We start from the raw sequence: 27,500 nt of genomic DNA on the forward strand, positions 1-27,500 counted from the left end.
CAATGTAACGTTCTCTTAACGTTTGAAGAATGATACAATGTAACGTTCCCTTAACGTTTGAAGAATGATACAATGTAACGTTCTCTTTACGTTTGAAGATTTATTGTAATGTTAACAAAACGTTCTTAGAACATGGTTTTGTCAGCTGGTATTGTGGGTTAACTCTTGGTTATTGGTGTGTGTGTGTGTGTGTGTGTGTGTGTGTGTGTGTGTGTGTGTTCCTTGTTTGGCAATACTTGTGAGGACACAAATGTCCTCACTTATATAGTAAAACATGAAAATGACCCACTAGTGAGGACATTGGACTGGTCCTCACTAGTTAAAAAGGTTTATAAATCAGCCAAAACATGTTTTTATTTAAATCTGTTGATCTGCACATGTTTCAGTGATGAGGAGGTTTAGGGATAGGGGTTGGGTTAGGGGATAGAAAATATAATTGACCTGATATAAAATCAATGGAAGTCTATGTAATGTCCTCACTAATATAGTGAAACAAACCTGTGTGTGTGTGTGTGTGTGTGTGTGTGTGTGTGTGTGTGTGTGTGTGTGTGTGTGTGTGTGTGTGTGTGTGTGTGTGTGTGTGTGTGTGTGTGTGTGTGTGTGTGTGTGTGTGTGTGTGTGTGTGTGTGTGTGTGTGTGTGTGTGTGTGTGTGTGTGTGTGTGTGTGTGTGTGTGTGTGTGTGTGTGTGTGTGTGTGTGTGTGTGTTGTTCAGGGGCTCTGCCATCGCGAAGATCGTCGGGCACAATGTGAAAGGCTCGAACCGCTTCGAGCCGATAGTGAAGATGTGGGTTTATGAGGAGATGATCGACGGACGCAAACTCACCGAGATCATCAACACCGAGCACGAGAACGTCAAGTACCTGCCCGGACACAAACTGCCCAAAAACGTGGTGAGTGTGTGTGTGTTAGTTTGTAAGTGTGTGTGTGTGTCTCTTCATGAATTTGGCTCTCTGTGATTTATGACCTGACCTGTGCTCGATATATCACCTTGAGCTGTTATCAGTGGACACACACACATTACACTGATGACCTTTACACTCCTCATCTCTGCTGTGTGTGTTGGTGTGTGTTTCTCAAACTGACTAATAATGACATGTGACTAAGAACCGCTGAATGAGCTCAGAATTAAACACACCGCAGAAGAACAGTGTGTTCTTCTTTTCTGCAGTGTGTGTGTGGGTGTGTGTGCTTGTGTGTGTGTTCTTCAGTGTGTGTGTGTGTTGTTTGTGTGTGTGTGTGTGAACCAGATTAATGATGACCTCGAGCAAAGCTGAAGGAATGAAGGAGCGCCGCAATGATTCACACACAACCTCAAACTAGGACACACTAGCTGATATTATAAACACATTAACACAATTAAAACACACACACACACACACTCTCTCTCTCACACACTCACTACACGCATGCACACACACACGGGGCGGCAGTGGCTCAGTGGTTCATGTAGGTTGTCTACAAACCAGAAGGTTGGTGGTTCAATCCCCGGTTCCACCTGACCAAGTGTCCATGAGTAAGACACCTAACCCCAGCTGCTCCCGACGAGCTGGATGGCGCCTTACATGGCTGACACCGCCGTCGGTGTGTGAATGGGTGAATGTGAGGCAATATGTAAAGCGCTTTGGATAAAAGTGCTATATAAATGCAGTCCATTTACCATTTACACACAAACACACACCTAGTCACTCAAACACACACACTCACTTACACTCACTATTTTTATTCTTGGGTGAACTTCAACTCATGGTCATTACTGACAGCATGTAAACTCAGTTTCAGAGTGTGTGTGTGTATGATGTGTGTGTGTGTGTGTATGATGTGTGTGTGCGTGTGTGTATGATGAGTGTGATGTGTTGTGTGTGTGTATGATGAGTGTGTGTTGTATGATGAGTGTGTTTTGTATGAAGTGTTGGTGGATGATTTGTGTGTGTGTGTGTGTATGATGAGTGTGTGTGTGTATGGTGAGTGTGTGTGTATTGTATGATGAGTGTGTGTGTGTATGATGAGTGTGTATGTGTATGATGAGTGTGTGTTGTATGAAGTGTTGGTGGATGATTTGTGTGTGTGTGTGTGTATGATGAGTGTGTGTGTATGGTGAGCATGTGTGTATGTGTATGATGAGTGTGTGTTGTGTGTGTGTATGGTGAGCGTGTGTGTGTATTGTATGATGAGTGTGTATGTGTATGAGTGTGTGTTTTGTGTGTATGATGAGTGTGTGTTGTGTTGTATGATGTGTGTGTTGTGTGTGTGTATGATGAGTGTGTGTTGTGTGTGTGTATGATGAGTGTGTGTTGTGTTGTATGATGAGTGTGTTGTTGTATGATGTGTGTGTTGTGTGTGTATGATGAGTGTGTGATGTGTGTGTATGATGAGTGTGTGTTGTGTTGTATGATGAGTGTGTGTTGTATGTGTGTGTGTTGTGTAGTATGATGAGTGTGTGTTGTGTGTCCGCAGGTGGCCGTTCCGGATGTCACAGAGGCCGCCAGTGGAGCTGATTTCCTGATCTTCGTTATTCCTCATCAGTTTATTGTGAAGATCTGCGACCAGATGAAGCCTCACGTCAAACCCGGAGCCCTCGGGATCTCCCTCATCAAAGTACGGCCGGAATCAGACACACACACACACACACACACACACGGCCGCACACGCACACACGCATACACACACACACACACACGCACACACACACACACACACACGGCCGCACAATCATCATACACACACACACACACACACACACACACACACACACACACTCATCATACACACACACACACACATTCAGACAAAACTCACCTCTAAATGATGCATGTTTACATTTATATAGTGTTTTGCACTAGTCCATCTCATCCTTTTTTGTAAGTCGCTTTGGATAAAAGCGTCTGCTAAATGATTAAATGTAAATGTAAATCTGTGTGTGTGTGTGTGTGTGTGTGTGTTCAGGGCATCGACGAGGGTCCAAACGGCCTGACTCTGATCTCTGACATCATCAGGTCCAAGCTGGAGATCGAGGTCAGTGTGCTGATGGGAGCAAACATCGCCAGCGAAGTGGCGGAGGAGAAGTTCTGCGAGACCACCATCGGTGCGTGTGTGTGTGTTCATGATTCTGTGTTTGTGTATGTGAGAGTGACCGAGTGAGTGTGTGTTTGTGTGTGTGTGTGAGTGAGTGTGTGAGTGACAGTCCTGCTTAGTGCTTGACCTCATGTGTAGCAGTGTGTTCTTGATTCTGTGCGTGTGTGTGTGTTTCAGGAGCCACTAACGAGCCCAGCGGCAAGATCTTTAAAGAGCTTCTGCAAACGCCAAACTTCCGCATCACTGTGGTGAAGGAGAGCGACACGGTGGAGCTGTGCGGTGCTCTGAAGGTGGCTGAACACACACACACACACACACACACACACACAAACACTTTTAACCTACCCTAAATTTACATTTGTATCTAATAATTTATTCTTTTTTCCTTATAATTTAGACTTTTTTATCTCATAACTTTACATTTGTGTGTGGTGTGTGCGTGTGTGTGTGTGTGTGCAGAACATCGTGGCGGTGGGCGCAGGCTTCTGTGATGGCCTGGGCTTCGGGGATAACACTAAAGCGGCCGTTATCCGTCTGGGGCTGATGGAGATGGTGGCGTTCTCCAAACTCTTCTGCAAGAGCGCCGTCTCCTCCGCAACCTTCCTGGAGAGCTGCGGCGTGGCCGACCTCATCACAACCTGCTACGGTGGACGCAACCGCCGCGTGGCCGAGGCCTTCGCACGCACGCAGAAGGTCACACACACACAGCACACACCACATTACAGATGCTCAAAAACGAAAAATTATTAGATTAAAATGTAAAGTTGTGAGATAAAAAAAGTCAGAATTCTGAAAAAATGTTTAAAAAAATTATTAGATAAAAATGTAAAGTTATGATAAAAAGTCCAAATTCTGAGAAAAATTATAAAAATTATTAGAAAGTTATGAGGTAAAAAGTCAGAATTCTGAGAAAAAAGTAAAAATTATCAGATACAAATGTAAAGTTATGAGGTAAAAAGTCAAAATTCTGAGAAAAAAGTAAAAATTATCAGATACAAATGTAAAGTTATGAGGTTAAAAGTCAGAATTCTGAGAAAAATTATAAAAATTATTAGGTAGTTGTGAGATAAAAGGTCCAAATTCTGAGAAAAAATTAATAGATAAAAACTTAAAGTTATGAGGTTAAGAGTCAGAATTCTGAGAAAAATTATTAAAATTATTAAACAAAAATGTAGTTATGATAAAAGTCAGAATTCTGAGAAAAAAGTAAAAATTATTAAGTTAAAATGTAAAGTTGTGAGATAAAAAGTCAGAATTATGAGAAAAAAGTAAAATTTATTAGATTAAAATGTAAAGTTGTGAGGTAAAAAGTCAGAATTATGAGAAAAAAGTAAAAATTATTGGATTAAAATGTAAAGTTGTGAGGTAAAAAGTCAGAATTATGAGAAAAAAGTAAAAATTATTAGATTAAAATGTAAAGTTGTGAGGTAAAAAGTCAGAATTATGAGAAAAAAGTAAAATTTATTAGAATAAAATGTAAAGTTGTGAGGTAAAAAGTCAGAATTATGAGAAAAAAAGTAAAAATTATTGGATTAAAATGTAAAGTTGTGAGGTAAAAAGTCAGAATTATGAGAAAAAAGTAAAAATTATTAGATTAAAATGTAAAGTTGTGAGATAAAAAGTCAGAATTATGAGAAAAAAGTAAAATTTATTAGATTAAAATGTAAAGTTGTGAGATAAAAAGTCAGAATTATTTGAAAAAAGTAAAAATTATTGGATTAAAATGTAAAGTTGTGAGGTAAAAAGTCAGAATTATGAGAAAAAAGTAAAAATTATTAGATTAAAATGTAAAGTTGTGAGATAAAAAGTCAGAATTATGAGAAAAAAGTAAAATTTATTAGAATAAAATGTAAAGTTGTGAGGTAAAAAGTCAGAATTATGAGAAAAAAAGTAAAAATTATTGGATTAAAATGTAAAGTTGTGAGGTAAAAAATCAGAATTATGAGAAAAAAGTAAAAATTATTAGATTAAAATGTAAAGTTGTGAGGTAAAAAGTCAGAATTATGAGAAAAAAGTTAAATTTATTAGATTAAAATGTAAATTTCTGAGGTAAAAAGTCAGAATTATGAGAAAAAAGTAAAAATTATTAGATCAAAATGTAAAGTTGTGAGGTAAAAAGTCAGAATTATGAGAAAAAAGTAAAAATTATTAGATTAAAATGTAAAGTTGTGAGATAAAAAGTCAGAATTATGAGAAAAAAGTAAAAATTATTAGATTAAAATGTAAAGTTGTGAGATAAAAAGTCAGAATTATGAGAAAAAAGTAAAAAATTATTAGATTAAAATGTAAAGTTGTGAGATAAAAAGTAAAAATTATGACAAAAAAGTAAAAATTATTAGATTAAAATGTAAAGTTGTGAGATAAAAAGTCAGAATTATGAGAAAAAAGTAAAAATTATTAGATTAAAATGTAAAGTTGTGAGGTAAAAAGACAGAATTATGAGAAAAAAGTAAAAATTATTAGATTAAAATGAAGTTATGAGATTAAAAAGTCAGAATTCTGAGAAAAAAGTAAAAATTATTAGATACAAATTTAAAGTTATGGTAAAAAGTCCAAATTCTGAGAAAAATTATAAAAATTATTAGGAAGTTATGAGGTAAAAAGTCAGAATTCTGAGAAAAAAGTACAAATTATTAGATTAAAACGTAAAGTTGTGAGATAAAAAGTCAGAATTCTGAGAAATGTTTAAAAAAATTATTAGATAAAAATGTAAAGTTATAATAAAAAGTCCAAATTCTGAGAAAAATTCTAAAAATTATTAGGAAGTTATGAGGTAAAAAGTCAGAATTCTGAGAAAAAATAAAAATTATCAGATAAAAATGTAAAGTTATGAGGTTAAAAGTCAAAATTCTGAGAAAAATTATAAAAATTATTAGGTAGTTGTGAGATAAAAGGTCCAAATTCTGAGAAAAAATAAAAAAATTAATAGATAAAAACGTAAAGTTATGAGGTTAAGAGTCAGAATTCTGAGAAAAATTATTAAAATTATTAAACAAAAATATAGTTATGATAAAAGTTAGAATTCTGAGAAAAAAGTAAAAATTATTAAGTTAAAATGTAAAGTTGTGAGATAAAAAGTAAAAATTATGAGAAAAAAGTAAAAATGATTAGATTAAAATGTAAAGTTGTGAGATAAAAAGTCAGAATTATGAGAAAAAAGTAAAAATTATTAGATTAAAATGTAAACTTGTGAGATAAAAAGTCAGAATTATGAGAAAAAATAAAAAAAATTAGATTAAAATGAAGTTATGAGATTAAAAAGTCAGAATTATGAGAAAAAATAAAAAAAATTAGATTAAAATGAAGTTATGAGATTAAAAAGTCAGAATTATGAGAAAAAAGTAAAAATTATTAGATTAAAATGTAAAGTTGTGAGATAAAAAGTCAGAATTGTGAGAAAAAAGTAAAAATTATTAGATTAAAATGTAAAGCTGTGAGATAAAAAGTAAAAATTATAACAAAAAAGTAAAAATTATTAGATTAAAATGAAGTTATGAGATTAAAAAGTCAGAATTCTGAGAAAAAAGTAAAAATTATTAGATAAAAATTTAAAGTTATGATAAAAAGTCCAAATTCTGAGAAAAATTATAAACATTATTAGGAAGTTATGAGGTAAAAAGTCCAAATTCTGAGAAAAAAGTACAAATTATTAGATTAAAACGTAAAGTTGTGAGATAAAAAGTCAGAATTCTGAGAAATGTTTAAAAAAATTATTAGATAAAAATGTAGTTATGATAAAAAGTCCAAATTCTGAGAAAAAATAAAAAAATTAATAGATAAAAACTTAAAGTTATGAGGTTAAGAGTCAGAATTCTGAGAAAAATTATAAAAATTATTAGGTAGTTGTGAGATAAAAGGTCCAAATTCTGAGAAAAAATGTAAAAATTATTAGATAAAAATGTAAAGTTATGATAAAAAGTCCAAATTCTGAGAAAAAAAAAAAAAATTAATAGATAAAAACGTAAAGTTATGAGGTTAAGAGTCAGAATTCGGAGAAAAATAATTAAAATTATTAAACAAAAATGTAGTTATGATAAAAGTTAGAATTCTGAGAAAAAAGTAAAATTAAGTTAAAATGTAAAGTTGTGAGATAAAAAGTCAGAATTATGAGAAAAAAGTAAAATTTATTAGATTAAAATGTAAAGTTGTGAGATAAAAAGTCAGAATTATGAGAAAAAAGTAAAAATTATTGGATTAAAATGTAAAGTTGTGAGATAAAAAGTCAGAATTATGAGAAAAAAGTAAAAATTATTAGATTAAAATGTAAAGTTGTGAGGTAAAAAGTCCGAATTATGAGAAAAAAGTAAAAATTATTAGATTAAAATGTAAAGTTGTGAGGTAAAAAGTCCGAATTATGAGAAAAAAGTAAAAATTATTAGATTAAAATGTAAAGTTGTGAGATAAAAAGTCAGAATTATGAGAAAAAAGTAAAAATTATTAGATTAAAATGTAAAGTTGTGAGGTAAAAAGTCCGAATTATGAGAAAAAAGTAAAAATTATTAGATTAAAATGTAAAGTTGTGAGGTAAAAAGTCCGAATTATGAGAAAAAAGTAAAAATTATTAGATTAAAATGTAAAGTTGTGAGGTAAAAAGTCAGAATTATGAGAAAAAAGTTAAATTTATTAGATTAAAATGTAAATTTCTGAGGTAAAAAGTCAGAATTATGAGAAAAAAGTAAAAATTATTAATTAAAATGTAAAGTTGTGAGATAAAAAGTCAGAATTATGAGAAAAAAGTAAAAAATTATTAGATTAAAATGTAAAGTTGTGAGATAAAAAGTAAAAATTATGACAAAAAAGTAAAAATTATTAGATTAAAATGTAAAGTTGTGAGATAAAAAGTCAGAATTATGAGAAAAAAGTAAAAATTATTAGATTAAAATGTAAAGTTGTGAGGTAAAAAGACAGAATTATGAGAAAAAAGTAAAAATTATTAGATTAAAATGAAGTTATGAGATTAAAAAGTCAGAATTCTGAGAAAAAAGTAAAAATTATTAGATACAAATTTAAAGTTATGGTAAAAAGTCCAAATTCTGAGAAAAATTATAAAAATTATTAGGAAGTTATGAGGTAAAAAGTCAGAATTCTGAGAAAAAAGTACAAATTATTAGATTAAAACGTAAAGTTGTGAGATAAAAAGTCAGAATTCTGAGAAATGTTTAAAAAAATTATTAGATAAAAATGTAAAGTTATAATAAAAAGTCCAAATTCTGAGAAAAATTCTAAAAATTATTAGGAAGTTATGAGGTAAAAAGTCAGAATTCTGAGAAAAAATAAAAATTATCAGATAAAAATGTAAAGTTATGAGGTTAAAAGTCAGAATTCTGAGAAAAATTATAAAAATTATTAGGTAGTTGTGAGATAAAAGGTCCAAATTCTGAGAAAAAATAAAAAAAATTAATAGATAAAAACGTAAAGTTATGAGGTTAAGAGTCAGAATTCTGAGAAAAATTATTAAAATTATTAAACAAAAATATAGTTATGATAAAGTTAGAATTCTGAGAAAAAAGTAAAAATTATTAAGTTAAAATGTAAAGTTGTGAGATAAAAAGTAAAAATTATGAGAAAAAAGTAAAAATGATTAGATTAAAATGTAAAGTTGTGAGAAAAAAGAGAGAATTATGAGAAAAAAGTAAAAATTATTAGATTAAAATGTAAAGTTGTGAGATAAAAAGTCAGAATTATGAGAAAAAAGTAAAAATTATTAGATTAAAATGTAAACTTGTGAGATAAAAAGTCAGAATTATGAGAAAAAATAAAAAAAATTAGATTAAAATGAAGTTATGAGATTAAAAAGTCAGAATTATGAGAAAAAAGTAAAAATTATTAGATTAAAATGTAAAGTTGTGAGATAAAAAGTCAGAATTGTGAGAAAAAAGTAAAAATTATTAGATTAAAATGTAAAGCTGTGAGATAAAAAGTAAAAATTATAACAAAAAAGTAAAAATTATTAGATTAAAATGAAGTTATGAGATTAAAAAGTCAGAATTCTGAGAAAAAAGTAAAAATTATTAGATAAAAATTTAAAGTTATGATAAAAAGTCCAAATTCTGAGAAAAATTATAAACATTATTAGGAAGTTATGAGGTAAAAAGTCCAAATTCTGAGAAAAAAGTACAAATTATTAGATTAAAACGTAAAGTTGTGAGATAAAAAGTCAGAATTCTGAGAAATGTTTAAAAAAATTATTAGATAAAAATGTAGTTATGATAAAAAGAGTCAGAATTCGGAGAAAAATAATTAAAATAATTAAACAAAAATGTAGTTATGATAAAAGTTAGAATTCTGAGAAAAAAGTAAAATTAAGTTAAAATGTAAAGTTGTGAGATAAAAAGTCAGAATTATGAGAAAAAAGTAAAATTTATTAGATTAAAATGTAAAGTTGTGAGATAAAAAGTCAGAATTATGAGAAAAAAGTAAAAATTATTAGATTAAAATGTAAAGTTGTGAGGTAAAAAGTCAGAATTATGAGAAAAAGTAAAAATTATTAGATTAAAATGTAAAGTTGTGAGATAAAAAGTCAGAATTATGAGAAAAAAGTAAAAATTATTAGATTAAAATGTAAAGTTGTGAGATAAAAAGTCAGAATTATGAGAAAAAAGTAAAATTTATTAGAATAAAATGTAAAGTTGTGAGGTAAAAAGTCAGAATTATGAGAAAAAAAGTAAAAATTATTGGATTAAAATGTAAAGTTGTGAGGTAAAAAGTCAGAATTATGAGAAAAAAGTAAAAATTATTAGATTAAAATGTAAAGTTGTGAGGTAAAAAGTCAGAATTATGAGAAAAAAGTTAAATTTATTAGATTAAAATGTAAATTTCTGAGGTAAAAAGTCAGAATTATGAGAAAAAAGTAAAAATTATTAGATCAAAATGTAAAGTTGTGAGGTAAAAAGTCCGAATTATGAGAAAAAAGTAAAAATTATTAGATTAAAATGTAAAGTTGTGAGATAAAAAGTCAGAATTATGAGAAAAAAGTAAAAATTATTAGATTAAAATGTAAAGTTGTGAGGTAAAAAGTCTGAATTATGAGAAAAAAGTAAAAATTATTAGATTAAAATGTAAAGTTGTGTGGTAAAAAGTCCGAATTATGAGAAAAAAGTAAAAATTATTAGATTAAAATGTAAAGTTGTGAGATAAAAAGTCAGAATTATGAGAAAAAAGTAAAAATTATTAGATTAAAATGTAAAGTTGTGAGGTAAAAAGTCCGAATTATGAGAAAAAAGTAAAAATTATTAGATTAAAATGTAAAGTTGTGAGGTAAAAAGTCCGAATTATGAGAAAAAAGTAAAAATTATTAGATTAAAATGTAAAGTTGTGAGGTAAAAAGTCCGAATTATGAGAAAAAAGTAAAAATTATTAGATTAAAATGTAAAGTTGTGAGATAAAAAGACAGAATTATGAGAAAAAAGTAAAAATTATTAGATTAAAATGTAAAGTTGTGAGGTAAAAAGACAGAATTATGAGAAAAAAGTAAAAATTATTAGATTAAAATGAAGTTATGAGATTAAAAAGTCAGAATTATGAGAAAAAAGTAAAAATTATTAGATACAAATTTAAAGTTATGGTAAAAAGTCCAAATTCTGAGAAAAATTATAAAAATTATTAGGAAGTTATGAGGTAAAAAGTCAGAATTCTGAGAAAAAAGTACAAATTATTAGATTAAAACGTAAAGTTGTGAGATAAAAAGTCAGAATTCTGAGAAATGTTTAAAAAAATTATTAGATAAAAATGTAAAGTTATAATAAAAAGTCCAAATTCTGAGAAAAATTATAAAAATTATTAGGAAGTTATGAGGTAAAAAGTCAGAATTCTGAGAAAAAATAAAAATTATCAGATAAAAATGTAAAGTTATGAGGTTAAAAGTCAGAATTCTGAGAAAAATTATAAAAATTATTAGGTAGTTGTGAGATAAAAGGTCCAAATTCTGAGAAAAAATGTAAAAATTATTAGATAAAAATGTAAAGTTATGATAAAAAGTCCAAATTCTGAGAAAAAATAAAAAAATTAATAGATAAAAACGTAAAGTTATGAGGTTAAGAGTCAGAATTCTGAGAAAAATTATTAAAATTATTAAACAAAAATGTAGTTATGATAAAAGTTAGAATTCTGAGAAAAAAGTAAAAATTATTAAGTTAAAATGTAAAGTTGTGAGATAAAAAGTAAAAATTATGAGAAAAAAGTAAAAATGATTAGATTAAAATGTAAAGTTGTGAGAAAAAAGAGAGAATTATGAGAAAAAAGTAAAAATTATTAGATTAAAATGTAAAGTTGTGAGATAAAAAGTCAGAATTATGAGAAAAAGTAAAAATTATTAGATTAAAATGTAAACTTGTGAGATAAAAAGTCAGAATTATGAGAAAAAATAAAAAAAATTAGATTAAAATGAAGTTATGAGATTAAAAAGTCAGAATTATGAGAAAAAAGTAAAAATTATTAGATTAAAATGTAAAGTTGTGAGATAAAAAGTCAGAATTGTGAGAAAAAAGTAAAAATTATTAGATTAAAATGTAAAGCTGTGAGATAAAAAGTAAAAATTATAACAAAAAAGTAAAAATTATTAGATTAAAATGAAGTTATGAGATTAAAAAGTCAGAATTCTGAGAAAAAAGTAAAAATTATTAGATAAAAATTTAAAGTTATGATAAAAAGTCCAAATTCTGAGAAAAATTATAAACATTATTAGGAAGTTATAAGGTAAAAAGTCCAAATTCTGAGAAAAAAGTACAAATTATTAGATTAAAACGTAAAGTTGTGAGATAAAAAGTCAGAATTCTGAGAAATGTTTAAAAAAATTATTAGATAAAAACTTAAAGTTATGAGGTTAAGAGTCAGAATTCTGAGAAAAATTATAAAAATTATTAGGTAGTTGTGAGATAAAAGGTCCAAATTCTGAGAAAAAATGTAAAAATTATTAGATAAAAATGTAAAGTTATGATAAAAAGTCCAAATTCTGAGAAAAAATAAAAAAATTAATAGATAAAAACGTAAAGTTATGAGGTTAAGAGTCAGAATTCGGAGAAAAATAATTAAAATTATTAAACAAAAATGTAGTTATGATAAAAGTTAGAATTCTGAGAAAAAAGTAAAAATTATTCAGTTAAAATGTAAAGTTGTGAGATAAAAAGTCAGAATTATGAGAAAAAAGTAAAAATTATTAGATTAAAATGTAAAGTTGTGAGATAAAAAGTCAGAATCATGAGAAAAAAGTAAAATTTATTAGATTAAAATGTAAAGTTGTGAGATAAAAAGTCAGAATTATGAGAAAAAGGTAAAAAATATTAAATTAAAATGTAAATTTCTGAGGTAAAAAGTCAGAATTATGAGAAAAAAGTAAAAATTATTAGATTAAAATGTAAAGTTGTGAGGTAAAAAGTCCGAATTATGAGAAAAAAGTAAAAATTATTAGATTAAAATGTAAAGTTGTGAGATAAAAAGTAAAAATTATGACAAAAAAGTAAAAATTATTAGATTAAAATGTAAAGTTGTGAGATAAAAAGTCAGAATTATGAGAAAAAAGTAAAAATTATTAGATTAAAATGTAAAGTTGTGAGATAAAAAGTAAAAATTATGACAAAAAAGTAAAAATTATTAGATTAAAATGAAGTTATGAGATTAAAAAGTCAGAATTCTGAGAAAAAAGTAAAAATTATTAGATACAAATTTAAAGTTATGATAAAAAGTCCAAATTCTGAGAAAAATTATAAAAATTATTAGGAAGTTATGAGGTAAAAAGTCAGAATTCTGAGAAAAAAGTACAAATTATTAGATTAAAACGTAAAGTTGTGAGATAAAAAGTCAGAATTCTGAGAAATGTTTAAAAAAATTATTAGATAAAAATGTAAAGTTATAATAAAAAGTCCAAATTCTGAGAAAAATTATAAAAATTATTAGGAAGTTATGAGGTAAAAAGTCAGAATTCTGAGAAAAAAATAAAATTATCAGATAAAAATTTAAAGTTATGAGGTTAAAAGTCAGAATTCTGAGAAAAATTATAAAAATTATTAGGTAGTTGTGAGATAAAAGGTCCAAATTCTGAGAAAAAATGTAAAAATTATTAGATAAAAATGTAAAGTTATGATAAAAAGTCCAAATTCTGAGAAAAATTAAAAAATTAATAGATAAAAACTTAAAGTTATGAGGTTAAGAGTCAGAATTCTGAGAAAAATTATTAAAATTAGGTAGTTGTGAGATAAAAGGTCCAAATTCTGAGAAAAAATGTACAAGTTATTAGATAAAAATGTAAAGTTATGATAAAAAGTCCAAATTCTGAGAAAAAATGTACAAATTATTAGATAAAAATGAAAAGTTTTGAGGTTAAAAGTCAGAATTCCAAGAAAAATTATAAAAATTAGATTAAAATGTAAAGTTGTGAGATAAAAAGTCAGAATTCACAAAAACCTAATGTGTCTGTGTGTATGTGTGTGCGTGTGTATGTGTGTGTGTGTGTGTGTGTGTGTGTGTGTGTACAGTCGATAGTGGAGCTGGAAGCTGAGATGCTGAATGGCCAGAAGCTTCAGGGTCCTCAGACGTCTGCAGAAGTTTACAAGATCCTTCAAAAGAGGAATATGACGGACAAGTGAGTGTGACATCATCACGCCCTCAGCTGTGTGTGTGTGTGTGTGTGTGTGTCTAACGTGTGTGTATGTGTGTGTAGGTTTCCTCTGTTCGTGTCTGTGTATCAGATCTGCTTCGAGGGCCGGCAGGTGAAGGAGTTCATTAGCTGCCTCCAGAATCACCCGGAGCACATGTGACCCGACCGCATATAATCACACACACACTCTGTGATCGAGGAGGAGTTAGGGTCATCAGTGTGTGTGTGTGTGTTCTCTCAGGACTCTAACGCTGTTAAACGCACATACGGTTTCACACTCGTCTCATAGATTGATATGATGACATGAAAACTGTTGAATGATCAATAAAATCACTTTAATCAAACGCTCAGCTCTAATTATTCATCATAAACACACAATTACATCATCATACACACACAATTACATCATCATACACACACAATTACATCATCATACACACACAATTACATCATCATAAACTCTCCAAGGTAAACACTATCCTGTGATGACATCAGTGATGTTTTTGTCCAATCAGATGCTCTGTAGCATGAGATGCTCCTCCCCCTCATTATAAATTCACCTGCTTTATTGCCAATAACATCAATAGCAAACGTTCACTCACACACACACACACACACACTCTCTCTCACACACAGTCTCATTTCACTCATAAACCCTCTGACACACACACACACACACTCTGTCTCTCTCTCTCTCACACACACACACACACAGGATTATTATTATTATTGCAGAACACACTTCAAAACATGAAAGTATAAAATAGTTATAAAAGTAAAGCAAATGTGTTTTCTATCAAATATGATCTGTAAGATTGCTGACCCATGAGAGCTGGTAAGTGTGACGTGATCTATCATGAGCAGATATGATGATAACTGATCAATATCCTCAGTCCAGAGGCTGCTGCGAGACGGTGGGGAAAATGGCGAAGCTGGATATTCCACACATGTTCTTATTCCGAACCATGCGGATGAAGCCCTTCTCACCCCACGCCGTGCCCCAGCTGCCACACACACACACACACACACACACACACACACACATTTCCCTCAGATAATCAGTAATGGTGTCATAATTACGCCACTGAGGTCATACAGCTCGGACTCTACATTATATATTATATTTATACAAATGTGTGTAATAATTGCAGTATTTATGCCAGAGAATGATATGAAGTGTTCTTCTGACCTGTTCTTCACCAGCCAGTAATCCTGTCCGTTTTCTGACCCGTAACCGACCACGAGAACCGCATGATTGACCAATCCAGAGGCGCAGTGAGGGTCACTGTATATCCCTGAACACACACACATCAGTGAGAGAGAGAGTGTGTGTGAGTGTGTGTGTGTGTATATCCCTGGACACGCACACTAGAGAGAGTGTGTGTGTGTGTATGTAACCGGGACTCGAACCCGGGTCCGCGACATTAGAGTCGGACACTCTAATAAGGAGACTAAAGGCTGCACCTCTAGAGTCAGTCACTAGAGCGTCTCTTGAGTGAGGTTTACACGCACAGCAACTCTAATACACATATCCCTGAACACACACACCTGTGTGCAAGGCCGGACTTACCATTGGGCTTGACTGGGCTCAGTAGGGGGCCCCGTCAATAATGTGTCAGTCATTTAGGCTAATTTTAATCTAAAGTTTGTTGACTGGTCTGGTATTGTTACCTGGCCCTGCCCTGCTATGAAAAATGTAGGCTAATTTAATTAGCTAAATTAAATGTCAGTCATCTTGAGGTTTCCTGGTTGGTTATTGGTAATTTAGTTACGTAGTGCCTCGTTTACTGCCGTTGAAAAAACCTGTCTGCATTAGACAGTGATGTAAAGGCGGACAAACGGCATCAGAGAGGCGCACTTAAAAGAAAATTAAAGGGGCGGTGAAACACTCAGGTTCAGTCAATCTCATGTCAATCTTGAGTACCTATAGAGTAGTACTGCATCCTTCATATCTCCGAAAAGTCTTTAGTTTTATTATATTTATAAAAGAAATATGGGCTGTACCGAGTCTTTCCGGAAAAAACCGAGCGCCTGGAGGCGTATCGAGTGGGCGGAGCTAAAGAATGACGAGGCGTATCGTGTGGGCGGAGCTAAAGAATGACGAGGCGTATCGTGTGGGTGGAGCTAAAGAATGACGAGGCGTATCGTGTGGGTGGAGCTAAAGAATGACGAGGCGTATCGAGTGGGCGGAGCTAAAGAATGACGAGGCGTATCGTGTGGGCGGAGCTAAAGAATGATGAGGCGTATTGTGTGGGCGGAGCTAAAGAATGACGAGGCGTATCGTGTGGGCGGAGCTAAAGAATGACGAGGCGTATCGTGTGGGCGGAGCCAAAGAATGACGAGGCGTATCGAGTGGGCGGAGCTAAAGAATGACGAAGCGTATCGAGTGGGCGGAGCTAAAGAATGACGAGGCGTATCATGTGGGCGGAGCTAAAGAATGACGAGGCGTATCGTGTGGGCGGAGCTAAAGAATGACGAGGCGTATCGAGTGGGCGGAGCTAAAGAATGACGAGGCGTATCGAGTGGGTGGAGCTAAAGAATGACGAGGCGTATCGAGTGGGCGGAGCTAAAGAATGACGAGGCGTATCGTGTGGGCGGAGCTAAAGAATGACGAGGCGTATCGAGTGGGTGGAGCTAAAGAATGACGAGGCGTATCGTGTGGGCGGAGCTAAAGAATGACGAGGCGTATCGAGTGGGTGGAGCTAAAGAATGACGAGGCGTATCGTGTGGGTGGAGCTAAAGAATGACGAGGCGTATCGAGTGGGCGGAGCTAAAGAATGACGAGGCGTATCGTGTGGGCGGAGCTAAAGAATGAAGAGGCGTATTGTGTGGGCGGAGCTAAAGAATGACGAGGCGTATCGTGTGGGCGGAGCTAAAGAATGATGAGGCGTATTGTGTGGGCGGAGCTAAAGAATGACGAGGCGTATCGTGTGGGCGGAGCTAAAGAATGACGAGGCGTATCGTGTGGGCGGAGCCAAAGAATGACGAGGCGTATCGAGTGGGCGGAGCTAAAGAATGACGAAGCGTATCGTGTGGGCGGAGCTAAAGAATGACGAGGCGTATCGAGTGGGTGGAGCTAAATAATGACGAGGCGTATCGTGTGGGTGGAGCTAAAGAATGACGAGCCGTATCGAGTGGGTGGAGCTAAAGAATGACGAGGCGTATCGAGTGGGCGGAGCTAAAGAATGACGAGGCGTATCGAGTGGGCGGAGCTAAAGAATGACGAGGCGTATCGAGTGGGTGGAGCTAAAGAATGACGAGGCGTATCATGTGGGCGGAGCTAAAGAATGACGAGCGCACACAAAGCGGTGACGTCCTCAAGCGTGGAGAAGCCCATCGCTATCTCAGCTAATACAGATAATGATCCAGAATCAGATCCGGAGGCTGAAATAAACTGAACAGGAGAAGCAGCAGCAGCAGGACGTCCGTCTCTGTGGTATGGACTGTATTTAGTGGCCTGTCAACATTTGTGTGTGTTTACTCGCAGTGTATGAGGACATGATTCGGTTTATGGACTATTGTATGAGACTAAACCTTAGCAGGAGCAAGCAGAACGGTTTTGCACGTCAGACTAGTGTAACGTTATACAGAGAACAGCAATGGAGTCCGTTAGCGCATTTGAATGACGAAGCACGCGATCGTGTCGTTTACTGATGTTTCCTCACGCGACGATAGCCGACAGCACAGACATCTGAAGCAGTTTAACTCACCGGCTGCTTCCAAAGCAGGACCGAACCTTTATCGCTGGGACCGCTCCGTCAGAAACACACTTCTTTGGTATGATTTGGTGAAGTCCTGACAGCAGTGACCGTGGAGATCCACTTTGAGACGCGACTGAAGCGATGTTGTGAAGCTTCCCATCATTTCTGCGTTCAAATCGGTTCAAATGCAGCGCTGCCTTCCCAGAATGCTGTGCAGAAGCGTTGAAGTCGCTCGACGTCACCCATAGGAATAAAGTCGAGCGCGGCGCGACAGAAGTGTTCACGGACGACTGGATCTGCAGCTGAGAGTGTGTATGGGCGTGCGTTTCCTCTCTCGCTCTAGTCACGCACACACACCCTACCGGGAGAAGAGCCGTACGGCCCATACAAGGACCTTCCGCTCTATTAACATCAAGCCGACCCATACTCGAAAAAAACTCTCCGAAACTTGTGAGAAACCGGAAGGAGTATTTTTAACACAGAAATACTCCATCAAACGTCCAACATTAGTTTTTGAAACTTTGTCTATGTTTAGGATGGGAATCCAAGTCTTTAACAGTGGAAAGCTCAGTATGCAGGAAACAGCATTTCACCGCCGCTTTAAAGATTTTTTTACACCCATGCCATGACACCACAACCCGATGTGCAAGCGGAGAATCCGGTCAATTATTGTTGTACATGTAACACTGTATACTGTTCCAGTCCCCTTTTGAAATTAGCTCTGCACTTCTAATAACGATTGGATCGGTTATATTGTTACGCCACCAGATGGCCACAAATTACTCTTAAAAAACATTTGTCATTGAATCGTTCATTCAGGAGATTCGTTCAAAGTTGGTGATTCCTCTATGAACCTGTATTTGATTGAGGAATTGAATCATTCATTCAAACCCAAGATTTTTTTTAATAAAACATTTTTTTGTAGACTTCAGCAATTAACATACATTGTTATTTGTTTATTTGTTTGTTCAGAATCGTGATCTCTATTTTCTCAGTATATCCAGAATTGTGTTGCTCTAATATATAGCTAATGTATCCACCTTTTTCCGGGGGGGCGCTACTGTAAAAAAGAACGTGGGTACAACTTCCGGTGAGGCAGCGGAAGTAGTATGCCAATGGTATTTTGTGTGCTAGTTAGTGACGAGGCTACGTTTTTGTGTAATAATTTGGATCATTGTTTTAATTTGTAAAGTCGCAAACATTAAAGAGAGATGTCGTTGCAGAGCTCAGGGACAACATGTGCTGTTCGCGGGGGTACAAATAATCGGATTAAACTAATTCAGTGGGGTAAACGTGAGTGTTTTGAACATAAGCCAAAAACTAAGTCAGAGTGTTCCTGCCAACGATGGTACAGTTTCCGCTTGTGCAGGGGACACTTTGATGTAAGCCTCATAAAACTTTGTGCACTTTAGACAGGTTAGTGTCGTGCTGTGTTCAGTATGACAGAGTGTATTACTGTGGGCTGGATCATGTTTGCTGGGCCCTGCCTTGGTGCTGTCTACATCTGCTCTGTAACTTAATTGAAGAAGACCATTTGTCTGGAGCTGAAACAGTGGGGCCATCACTGATGAATTGCTGTGAGTTATGAACTCTCTGTGGTTCTTAAAAAGTTGGTTGATCCTTGTGCAGAACTTCCTGATGGGCCTGAATATATTTGGTATGGTCTATGATGGTTAAAATTAATGTCCTTCACCTTCCTCATCCCTACGTTTTTTTTCACACCAGAATTCCACTTCCTTTGCACATCAGTGCATGCCACACCTGTCTTACCCTGCCTGACTGCATTCTCAACCTAAATGAAATTGTTGGATGATAAAATTCAATCTTAGACTATAGACTGTAACCTTTGTGCGACCATATGGATTTTTGTCTATATATATATATGTGTGTGTGTGTGTGTGTGTGTATATATATATCTCATACATTTTGCCACTGGTGTGTATGTTTATGGGAATTTTACTACTTCATCCCTATTACCAATTTTCCTAATTTCAGAATCTTTGTTAATAGGCTTTCATTGTTGTCGGCAAGGCTTCAAATTTTAAATTTGTACTTTTTTCACCAGATTGTGCCACAAGGGTTAAGTGAAAGTTACTGTGAAGCAACATATGCAGAACATGAATGAATGACACACACTAAACAATTTAGTACATTTACTAGTTAATTAATAATATCGCAATACAATAAACAAACACAGTGCACTTAATTGTCCTTACTTTACCGACCTTCCACAAAAGTGCTGCTGCATGACTACAAGAGCGTCCTGGCCCTGCAATACATGAACAACCCGCTGTCTGTACTTCACCTGTCACCGATGCGAGCACCCAAGCCTTATGATGGGATACGTGAAGGCTCTGGCTCGGCTCAACGTCCGCTTTTAGGTAAACTAGGTTGTTTCCAACATCCTTAAATAACACCCGACCGACTTTATCACTATGCAGATACTGATACGCCTCTGAGCTTTTCAAATTGTTCATTGCCTTACCATCACAGGCTACTGAATCAAGAAAATAGCTAAAAATACTACCGTACGTGATACGAGGCCACTTTTTAACGTCATCTTCCCAACCAACTACAGCGGAGGGTAAAGGTACTGTTGTTTCACCATTTTTAAGTTCGTTGAGGTTGTGTTCCCACATAGTTAGCACGTTTGGATGGCTTGAATAACTGTCAATTTTTAAATGTCAATGTCGTCCCGCTTGTTTATTTCGAACCGGAAGACGCGCCCACTTTTGACGCAAGGGTTCATGGGGCGTAGGAAACTTGTGGATAGAAGGTAGAGCCCGAGAGTGACTCAAGCCCAGGGGCCCCCACCCAAAGTCCTGCCCCACCTGTGTGTGTGTGTGTGTGTGTGTGTGTGTGTGTGTGTGTGTGTGTGTGTGTGTGTGTGTGTGTGTGTGTGTGTGTGTGTGTGTGTGTGTGTGTGTGTGTGTGTGTGTGTGTGTGTGTGTGTGTGTGTGTGTGAGTGTACCTCCTCTGTATCTGTGGAATGAAGCGAGTCTGGCGTTGATCCCGACGGACACGGGGCCGATGTTAGCGATGGCGTTCTGCAGCGCCGCCTCGTCGTGACGCGGGAGAATCCTGAAACCCGAGCACTGTCCGGCTCTTCCCGTCACAGAATATCGACACACACCCTCCTGAGAACACGAGAACAGATCCTCAGATCAGGCTTCAGCTCACACACACACACACACACACCCACGCACAAAAGAGTTTATGTGTGTGTTCAGGGATAAACACACACACACTCTCGCTCACTCAGGTGTGTGTTCAGGGATACACACACACACACACACACACACACACACACACACTCGAGTACCTTGTGTTCGTAGGGGTAGAAGCTGTTGGAGTCGATGCCGTTGTTCTGGATGATGTAGAGGAAGGCTCGGCTCAGATATCCGCCTTTGCAGCCGCGGTTCCCCAAACTCACACTGCAGTCCAGCAGGTTCTGTGGGCTCAGCGGGACGAGAGCGCCGGTGCTCCGCTTCATCTGGCCCTCCAGAGCCCCGACAGCACTGAAGGCCCAGCAGGAGCCGCACGGGCCCTGCACACACACACACACACACACACACGCACACACACACACGCACGCATGCACGCACACACACACATACACAACACATACACACACAAATGAACACACGCACGCACACACACACACACACACACACACGCACGCATGCACGCACTCACGCACGCACACACACAACACACACACACACAAATGAACGCACGCACGCACGCACGCACACACACACACACACACACACACACACACACACACACACACACACACACACACACACACACACACACACACACACACACACACATACACACACACACACACACACACACACACACACACACACACACACACACACACACACACACACCTCCTCCTGTGTGATTTATAAGCCTTTTGTAAAGTGGGGCCATGGGTAATGTCCTCATATTTCACCCTCTCCTGTAATACCTGTTCCATACCCATGGCATTATACACATCTGTGTCCTCATATGTCACACACACACACCTGGTTCTGGACGGGACTGACCATCCCGCGCTCCGTCCAGTTGACTGTGTGTGGGATGGACAGCTGATCATGTGACGGAGGGCTGAACGTCATGTTGACATCGGGAAAATCTTCCTCCAATAAACAGCCCATCAGAGGATTGACTTCATCTGCAGTCTGAACACACACACACACACACACACACACACACACACACACACACACAGTTAAGAGGCGCGAGTGTGTGTGTACTTGTTTATATTACATTGACCAAATGTCCTCAGAATGTAAATGGATTTATAAACATACTAAATGATGTGTGTGTGTGTGTGTGTGTACTTGTTTATATTACATTGACCAAATGTCCCCAGAATGTAAATGGATTTATAAACATACTAAATGGTGTGTGTGTGTGTGTGTGTGTGTGTGTGTGTGTGTGTGTGTGTGTGTGTGTGTGTGTGTGTGTGTGTGTGTGTGTGTGTGTGTGTGTGTGTGTGTGTGTGTGTGTGTGTGTGTGTGTACTTGTTTATATAACATTGACCGAATTACCCCAGAATGTAAATGGATTTATAAACATACTAAATTATGTTTTTTTGAAAACGTAAAAATGCATAATGTTTTCTGTGATAGGTAGGTTTAGGGGCTGTGTGTGTGTGTGTGTGTGTGTGTGTGTGTGTGTGTGTGTGTGTGTGTGTGTGTGAAGCACCATGTCGCTGAGCTGGTTCAGTCCCAGAGTGAATGTGTGCAGACCGACGGCCGTCTCCTCGTTGTGTTTAAGGATCTCCAGAAGATTCTGCTCCCAGACGGCCCTCCTGTGGCGCTCCTCTCTCTACAACACACACACACACACACACACACATGACTGATGCGTACACACACAAAACCACACCTCATCCACTCTGGTTTAATATGAAGTAAAAAACAAATACAGTGCATCCGGAAAGTATTCACAGCGCTTTATGTTAAAGCCTTATTCCAGAATGGATTATATTCATTATTTTTGTCAAAGTTCTACAAACACTACCCCATAATGACAACATAAAGGAAGTTTGTTTGAAATCTTTGCCAATGTAGAAAAAATAAAATCCATAAGAGATGTTCAATCAGGTTCAAGCGTGAGCTCAGGCTGGGCCACTGAAGGGCTTTCCCAGAGTCGTCCCGTGGCCGCTCCTGTGTTAGCTTGGATGTGTGTTTAGGGTCGCTGTCCTGTTGGAAGATGAACCTTCACCCCAGTCTGAGGTCCAGAGCGCTCTGGAGCAGGTGTTCTTCAACGATTCATCTTTCCCTCAATCCTGACTAGTCTCCCAGTTCCTTCCACTGAAAAACACCCCCACAGCATTATGCTGCCACCACCATGGTTTACTGTAGGTATGGGATCGGCCAGGTGATGAGCGTTGCCTGGTTTCCTTCATTCAGGCCAAAGAGTTCAATCTGCGTTTCATCAGTCCAGAGAATTGTGTTACTCATGGTCTGAGAGTCCTTCAGGAGCCTTTTGGGAACTCCAGACAGCCTTTTCCTGAGGCGTGGCGTCTGTCGCTCCCACTCAGGCCTGATTGGTGGAGAGCTGCAGAGATGACTGTTCTTCTGGAAGCTTCTCCTCTCTCCACAGAGACACGCTGGAGCCCTATCAGACTGACCATCGGGTTCTTGGTCACCTGTATTGGCTGTAAATTATATATGTGCTTAACCCCTTTCCAGTCAAAGATCGCAGACGGCCCCAGATTACTGATGTCAACATTCAATGCACGTTGAAAACATCACACTAACTTCATCTGGAAAAACTTCATCTGGTATATTTATAAAGATTAAAGCCTCGAGCTCAGTTTGGCCGGATGGCAGATCTTGGAAGAGTCCTGAGCCCCTTTCCCACTGCGATTCCGGCAAACACACGGATAATGTGACCCGGCATTTGTTCCCGGGCCGCTAGATTTGGTCCATTCTCACTGCCAGCGTAATACCGTAATATGTGCGCTTTCACACACAACCCGTAACGGTCCCGGGTCGAGTTGACACGTGACATCCTGATGTGACGTATAACGGCGAGCGATCTCCGCTTCAGCGCGGACAGTAAGGAGCTCCGTGGTCTCGACTTGTGTCCAGTTTGCGCTCATTTCTGCTTGTTTAATTTTAGTTTCTTTTGTATCCGAACACTCTCTGCGTTTAAAACACCGACGAGCTCTTCTGGCACTGCAGGGTTGTGTTGTTGAAGAAACAAGCTCTAGGAGTCGCACGATAACTACGCACACGCTGCGGCATTAGTTTCGGCTTTTGTTCACACAGCGCTCGTCCCGGATCGAATCCCGCAATGTTATTAGGTCCCCGACCCGGGTTCAGTTCGGTAATCAATCCCGGGACGTGGTGCTTTCACACAGAAGGCGATCCGGCAATGCTCCGGGAATATTGCGGGTCCGACGTGCAGTGTGAAGGGGCTCTGGTGATCCCAAACTTCCTCCATGTCTGGATGCCGGAGGACCCTGAGCTCATCGGGACCTTCCCCAGATCTGTGCCTAAATATAATCCTGTCTCTGAGTCTACAGACAATCCCTTCATGGCTGGGTTTGTGCTCGGACAGTCACTGTTAACTGTGTGACCTTCATATATAGACAGGTGTGTGCCTTTCCTAATCATGGCCGATCAGCTGATCTGACCACAGGTGGACTCAGTCAAGCTGTAGAAACATCTGAAGGATGATCAGAGGAAACTGGAGCAATACTGGAGCGTAATACTTATGATTTTAGCGCTTATTTTTAATAAATTTGCAACAATTTCAAACAAACTTATTTCACTTTGTCATTGTGTTGTATAATTCTGAGGGAAATATTGAATTTGATCCCTTTTGGAATAAAGCTGTAGCGTAAGAAAATGTGTAAAAAGTGAAGCGTTGTGAATGCTCTGCGGATGCGCTGTAAATATATAACAGAGCTCAGATTAACGGCACATGAAGACCGAAGGCCAATCAGATGCTCTCTTGCTGTCTCTATAGTGTGACCTGGACACATCACATGACCGCTACAGTCCTCAGATTACAGCCGGCCAATCACAGGCCGGCACGCCTGCCATTATTTAATCATTTTACGGCTCACTCGAGCTGATTGTGTCTGTGTTCGGCTCAGTCCTGCTGTGTCTGTGTGTGTGTGTGTGTGTGTGTGTGTGTGTGTGTGTGGATTTACATGATAGGATTGATGAGTGTCAGTAAAGAGATCAGGAGCCACATACACACACTTCTGCTGATCTGAGTTCAGTGGGTCACACAGAGAGTCTGTGTGTGTGAATGAGAGAGAGAGAGTGAGTGTGTGTGTGTGTGTGTGTGTGTGTGTGTGTGTGTGTGTGTGTGTGTGTGTGTGTGTGTGTGTGTGCGTACTCACTGTGCTTCTGTAGTTTTTGTTGTGTTGAGATTTCCAGGCCCTCCACTGATCCGTCAGACGTCTGATCTCAGAACAGACCAGAGTCGCACACAGAAGCACCAGAACAAACCTGAAGACCAGCATAACTGCAAACACACACACTTCACACACACACACACACACACACACACACACACACACACACACACACACACACACACACACACACACACACACACACACACACACACACACACACACACACACACACACACACACACACACACACGTTTACTTCATGCATTTGGCAGAACCAAAATTCATTCTCATCCAAAGTGAGGATATATATTTCATCAGCTCATGCAGTCTCTGGGAATCGAGCCCACGACCCTGCGTTGCGAACACTGATCTGTTGTTAATATGCAGAACAGGTTTGAGTGTGTCAGACTGAGCTGAGCTGGTCTCGTGTCTTCTGACAGTAAACCTGCGTCTTGTGGGACCGCCGCCCTGCGTCATAAACGCTTCTGTTCTTTATTTGTCACTTTTAACATCTGCTACGCAATTAATAATTACATAAAATCAATAATAGCCATATGCATACTCATACCATGGTATTTAGACTATATCACATAGTATTATATTATGATATAGCACACTGATCGGGTTCACTTCCATCCTCAATAAACCCGTCGGTTGCGTGATACCCAGAACTCTCGAATATTCTGCTCTAATATGATTTCTGAGCTGTAAGGTGTCCAGAATAATAATCCTCCACGGTGTGTTAATAGAACTGAGTCTGGTTTCTCCAAAGGTTTATTTTTCTCCATCATGCCCTGATGGAGTTCTGGTTTTAATAAGGTTTCGTTTAATTCTCCAAACTATAATCCTGATCTGCCAACATTGTCTCTCTATGATAAATTAAAATAAGCTGATAACATCACTGTTTACTCCAGAACGACTGTACAGCCAAATCTAATTCTGCTGCAGTTTGAGCTCCAGTAGCTCGTCTGTTTGATCGGACCCCACGGGCCAGCCTTCGCTCCCCACGGTCATCAATGAGCCTTGGCCGCCCATGACCCTGTGGCCGGTTCTCCACTGGTCCTTCCTTGGAGCACTTTTGATAGATACTGACCACTGCAGACCGGGAACAGCCCACAAGAGCTGCAGTTTTGGAGATGCTCTGACCCAGTCGTCTAGCCGTCACAATCCGGCCAAACTCGCTCAAATCCTTACGCTTGCCCATTTCTCCTGCTTCACACACATCAACTCTGAGGACTAAATGTTCACTTGCTGCCTAATATATCCCACCCACTAACAGGAGCCGTGATCAAGAGATCATCAGTGTTACTCACTTCACCGGTCATAATGTTAAGCCTGTTTATATTTTATATAATATTAAAATAGCTGGAAAATATCTCAATTAATTATGATAACAAATACATTTTTTTTGTCATTTATCATTCTTCAAACGTTAAGAGAACGTTACATTGTATCATTCTTCAAACGTTAAGGGAACGTTACATTGTATCATTCTTCAAACGTTAAGGGAACGTTACATTGTATCATTCTTCAAACGTTAAGGGAACGTTACATTGTGTCATTCTTCAAACGTTAAGGGAACGTTACATTGTGTCATTCTTCAAACGTTAAGAGAACGTTACATTGTGTCATTCTTCAAACGTTAAGGGAACGTTACATTGTGTCATTCTTCAAACGTTAAGGGAACGTTACATTGTGTCATTCTTCAAACGTTAAGAGAACGTTACATTGTATCATTCTTCAAACGTTAAGGGAACGTTACATTGTGTCATTCTTCAAACGTTAAGAGAACGTTACATTGTGTCATTCTTCAAACGTTAAGGGAACGTTACATTGTGTCATTCTTCAAACGTTAAGGGAACGTTACATTGTATCATTCTTCAAACGTTAAGAGAACGTTACATTGTGTCATTCTTCAAACGTTAAGGGAACGTTACATTGTATCATTCTTCAAACGTTAAGGGAACGTTACATTGTGTCATTCTTCAAACGTTAAGAGAACGTTACATTTTGTCATTCTTCAAACGTTAAGAGAACGTTACATTGTGTCATTCTTCAAACGTTAAGGGAACGTTACATTGTGTCATTCTTCAAACGTTAAGAGAACGTTACATTGTGTCATTCTTCAAACGTTAAGGGAACGTTACATTGTATCATTCTTCAAACGTTAAGGGAACGTTACATTGTGTCATTCTTCAAACGTTAAGAGAACGTTACATTGTATCATTCTTCAAACGTTAAGGGAACGTTACATTGTGTCATTCTTCAAACGTTAAGAGAACGTTACATTGTATCATTCTTCAAACGTTAAGAGAACGTTACATTGTATCATTCTTCAAACGTTAAGAGAACGTTACATTGTATCATTCTTCAAACGTTAAGAGAACGTTACATTGTATCATTCTTCAAATGTTAAGAGAACGTTACATTGTATCATTCTTCAAATGTTAAGAGAACGTTACATTGTGTCATTCTTCAAACGTTAAGGGAACGTTACATTGTGTCATTCTTCAAACGTTAAGAATTCTAGAAGTAGAATCATTTCAAAACTTTAGTTTGAACTAAAATGTTCCATGAACGTTTTATAAATAATATGTTAAGCTGATGTTTTGAGAACATTATTAAAGACCAGATAACATTGACTGAACGTTCTATACGGAAACTTTCGCTCATAACCTTGAGAATGTTTCCTGTCAGCTGTGGAGGTGTTTATGATTTGTAATGTAAGTAATGTTA

At 36.5% G+C, this 27,500-nt stretch overlaps 2 protein-coding genes across 2 annotated transcripts in view; one reads left to right on the forward strand and one right to left on the reverse strand.

Annotated features, from left to right (window-relative positions):
- gpd1c (glycerol-3-phosphate dehydrogenase 1c) overlaps window positions 1-13,947 on the forward strand; it is a 15,301-nt gene extending 1,354 nt beyond the window's left edge. The window contains exons 2-8 of the mRNA XM_067424849.1: window positions 714-891; window positions 2,456-2,596; window positions 2,945-3,083; window positions 3,251-3,363; window positions 3,533-3,766; window positions 13,543-13,649; window positions 13,728-13,947. Coding sequence (XP_067280950.1) covers window positions 714-891; window positions 2,456-2,596; window positions 2,945-3,083; window positions 3,251-3,363; window positions 3,533-3,766; window positions 13,543-13,649; window positions 13,728-13,824 — 1,009 coding nt within the window. The 3' untranslated portion in view covers window positions 13,825-13,947. The remainder of the gene's footprint in view (window positions 1-713; window positions 892-2,455; window positions 2,597-2,944; window positions 3,084-3,250; window positions 3,364-3,532; window positions 3,767-13,542; window positions 13,650-13,727) is intronic.
- A 30-nt stretch (window positions 13,948-13,977) lies between these two features.
- The window catches only part of ctss1 (cathepsin S, ortholog 1), a 14,326-nt gene continuing 803 nt past the window's right edge, over window positions 13,978-27,500 (reverse strand). The window contains exons 3-9 of the mRNA XM_067424850.1: window positions 24,747-24,886; window positions 22,088-22,210; window positions 21,403-21,558; window positions 20,688-20,912; window positions 20,337-20,502; window positions 14,854-14,959; window positions 13,978-14,668 (exon numbers count right to left, since the gene is read on the reverse strand). Of these exons, the coding sequence (XP_067280951.1) occupies window positions 14,554-14,668; window positions 14,854-14,959; window positions 20,337-20,502; window positions 20,688-20,912; window positions 21,403-21,558; window positions 22,088-22,210; window positions 24,747-24,869 (1,014 nt within the window). The 5' untranslated portion in view covers window positions 24,870-24,886 and the 3' untranslated portion in view covers window positions 13,978-14,553. The remainder of the gene's footprint in view (window positions 14,669-14,853; window positions 14,960-20,336; window positions 20,503-20,687; window positions 20,913-21,402; window positions 21,559-22,087; window positions 22,211-24,746; window positions 24,887-27,500) is intronic.

Source organism: Pseudorasbora parva, chromosome 19 (genome assembly GCF_024679245.1).
Source record: "Pseudorasbora parva isolate DD20220531a chromosome 19, ASM2467924v1, whole genome shotgun sequence".
In the NCBI taxonomy this organism is placed as follows: Eukaryota; Metazoa; Chordata; class Actinopteri; order Cypriniformes; family Gobionidae; genus Pseudorasbora; species Pseudorasbora parva.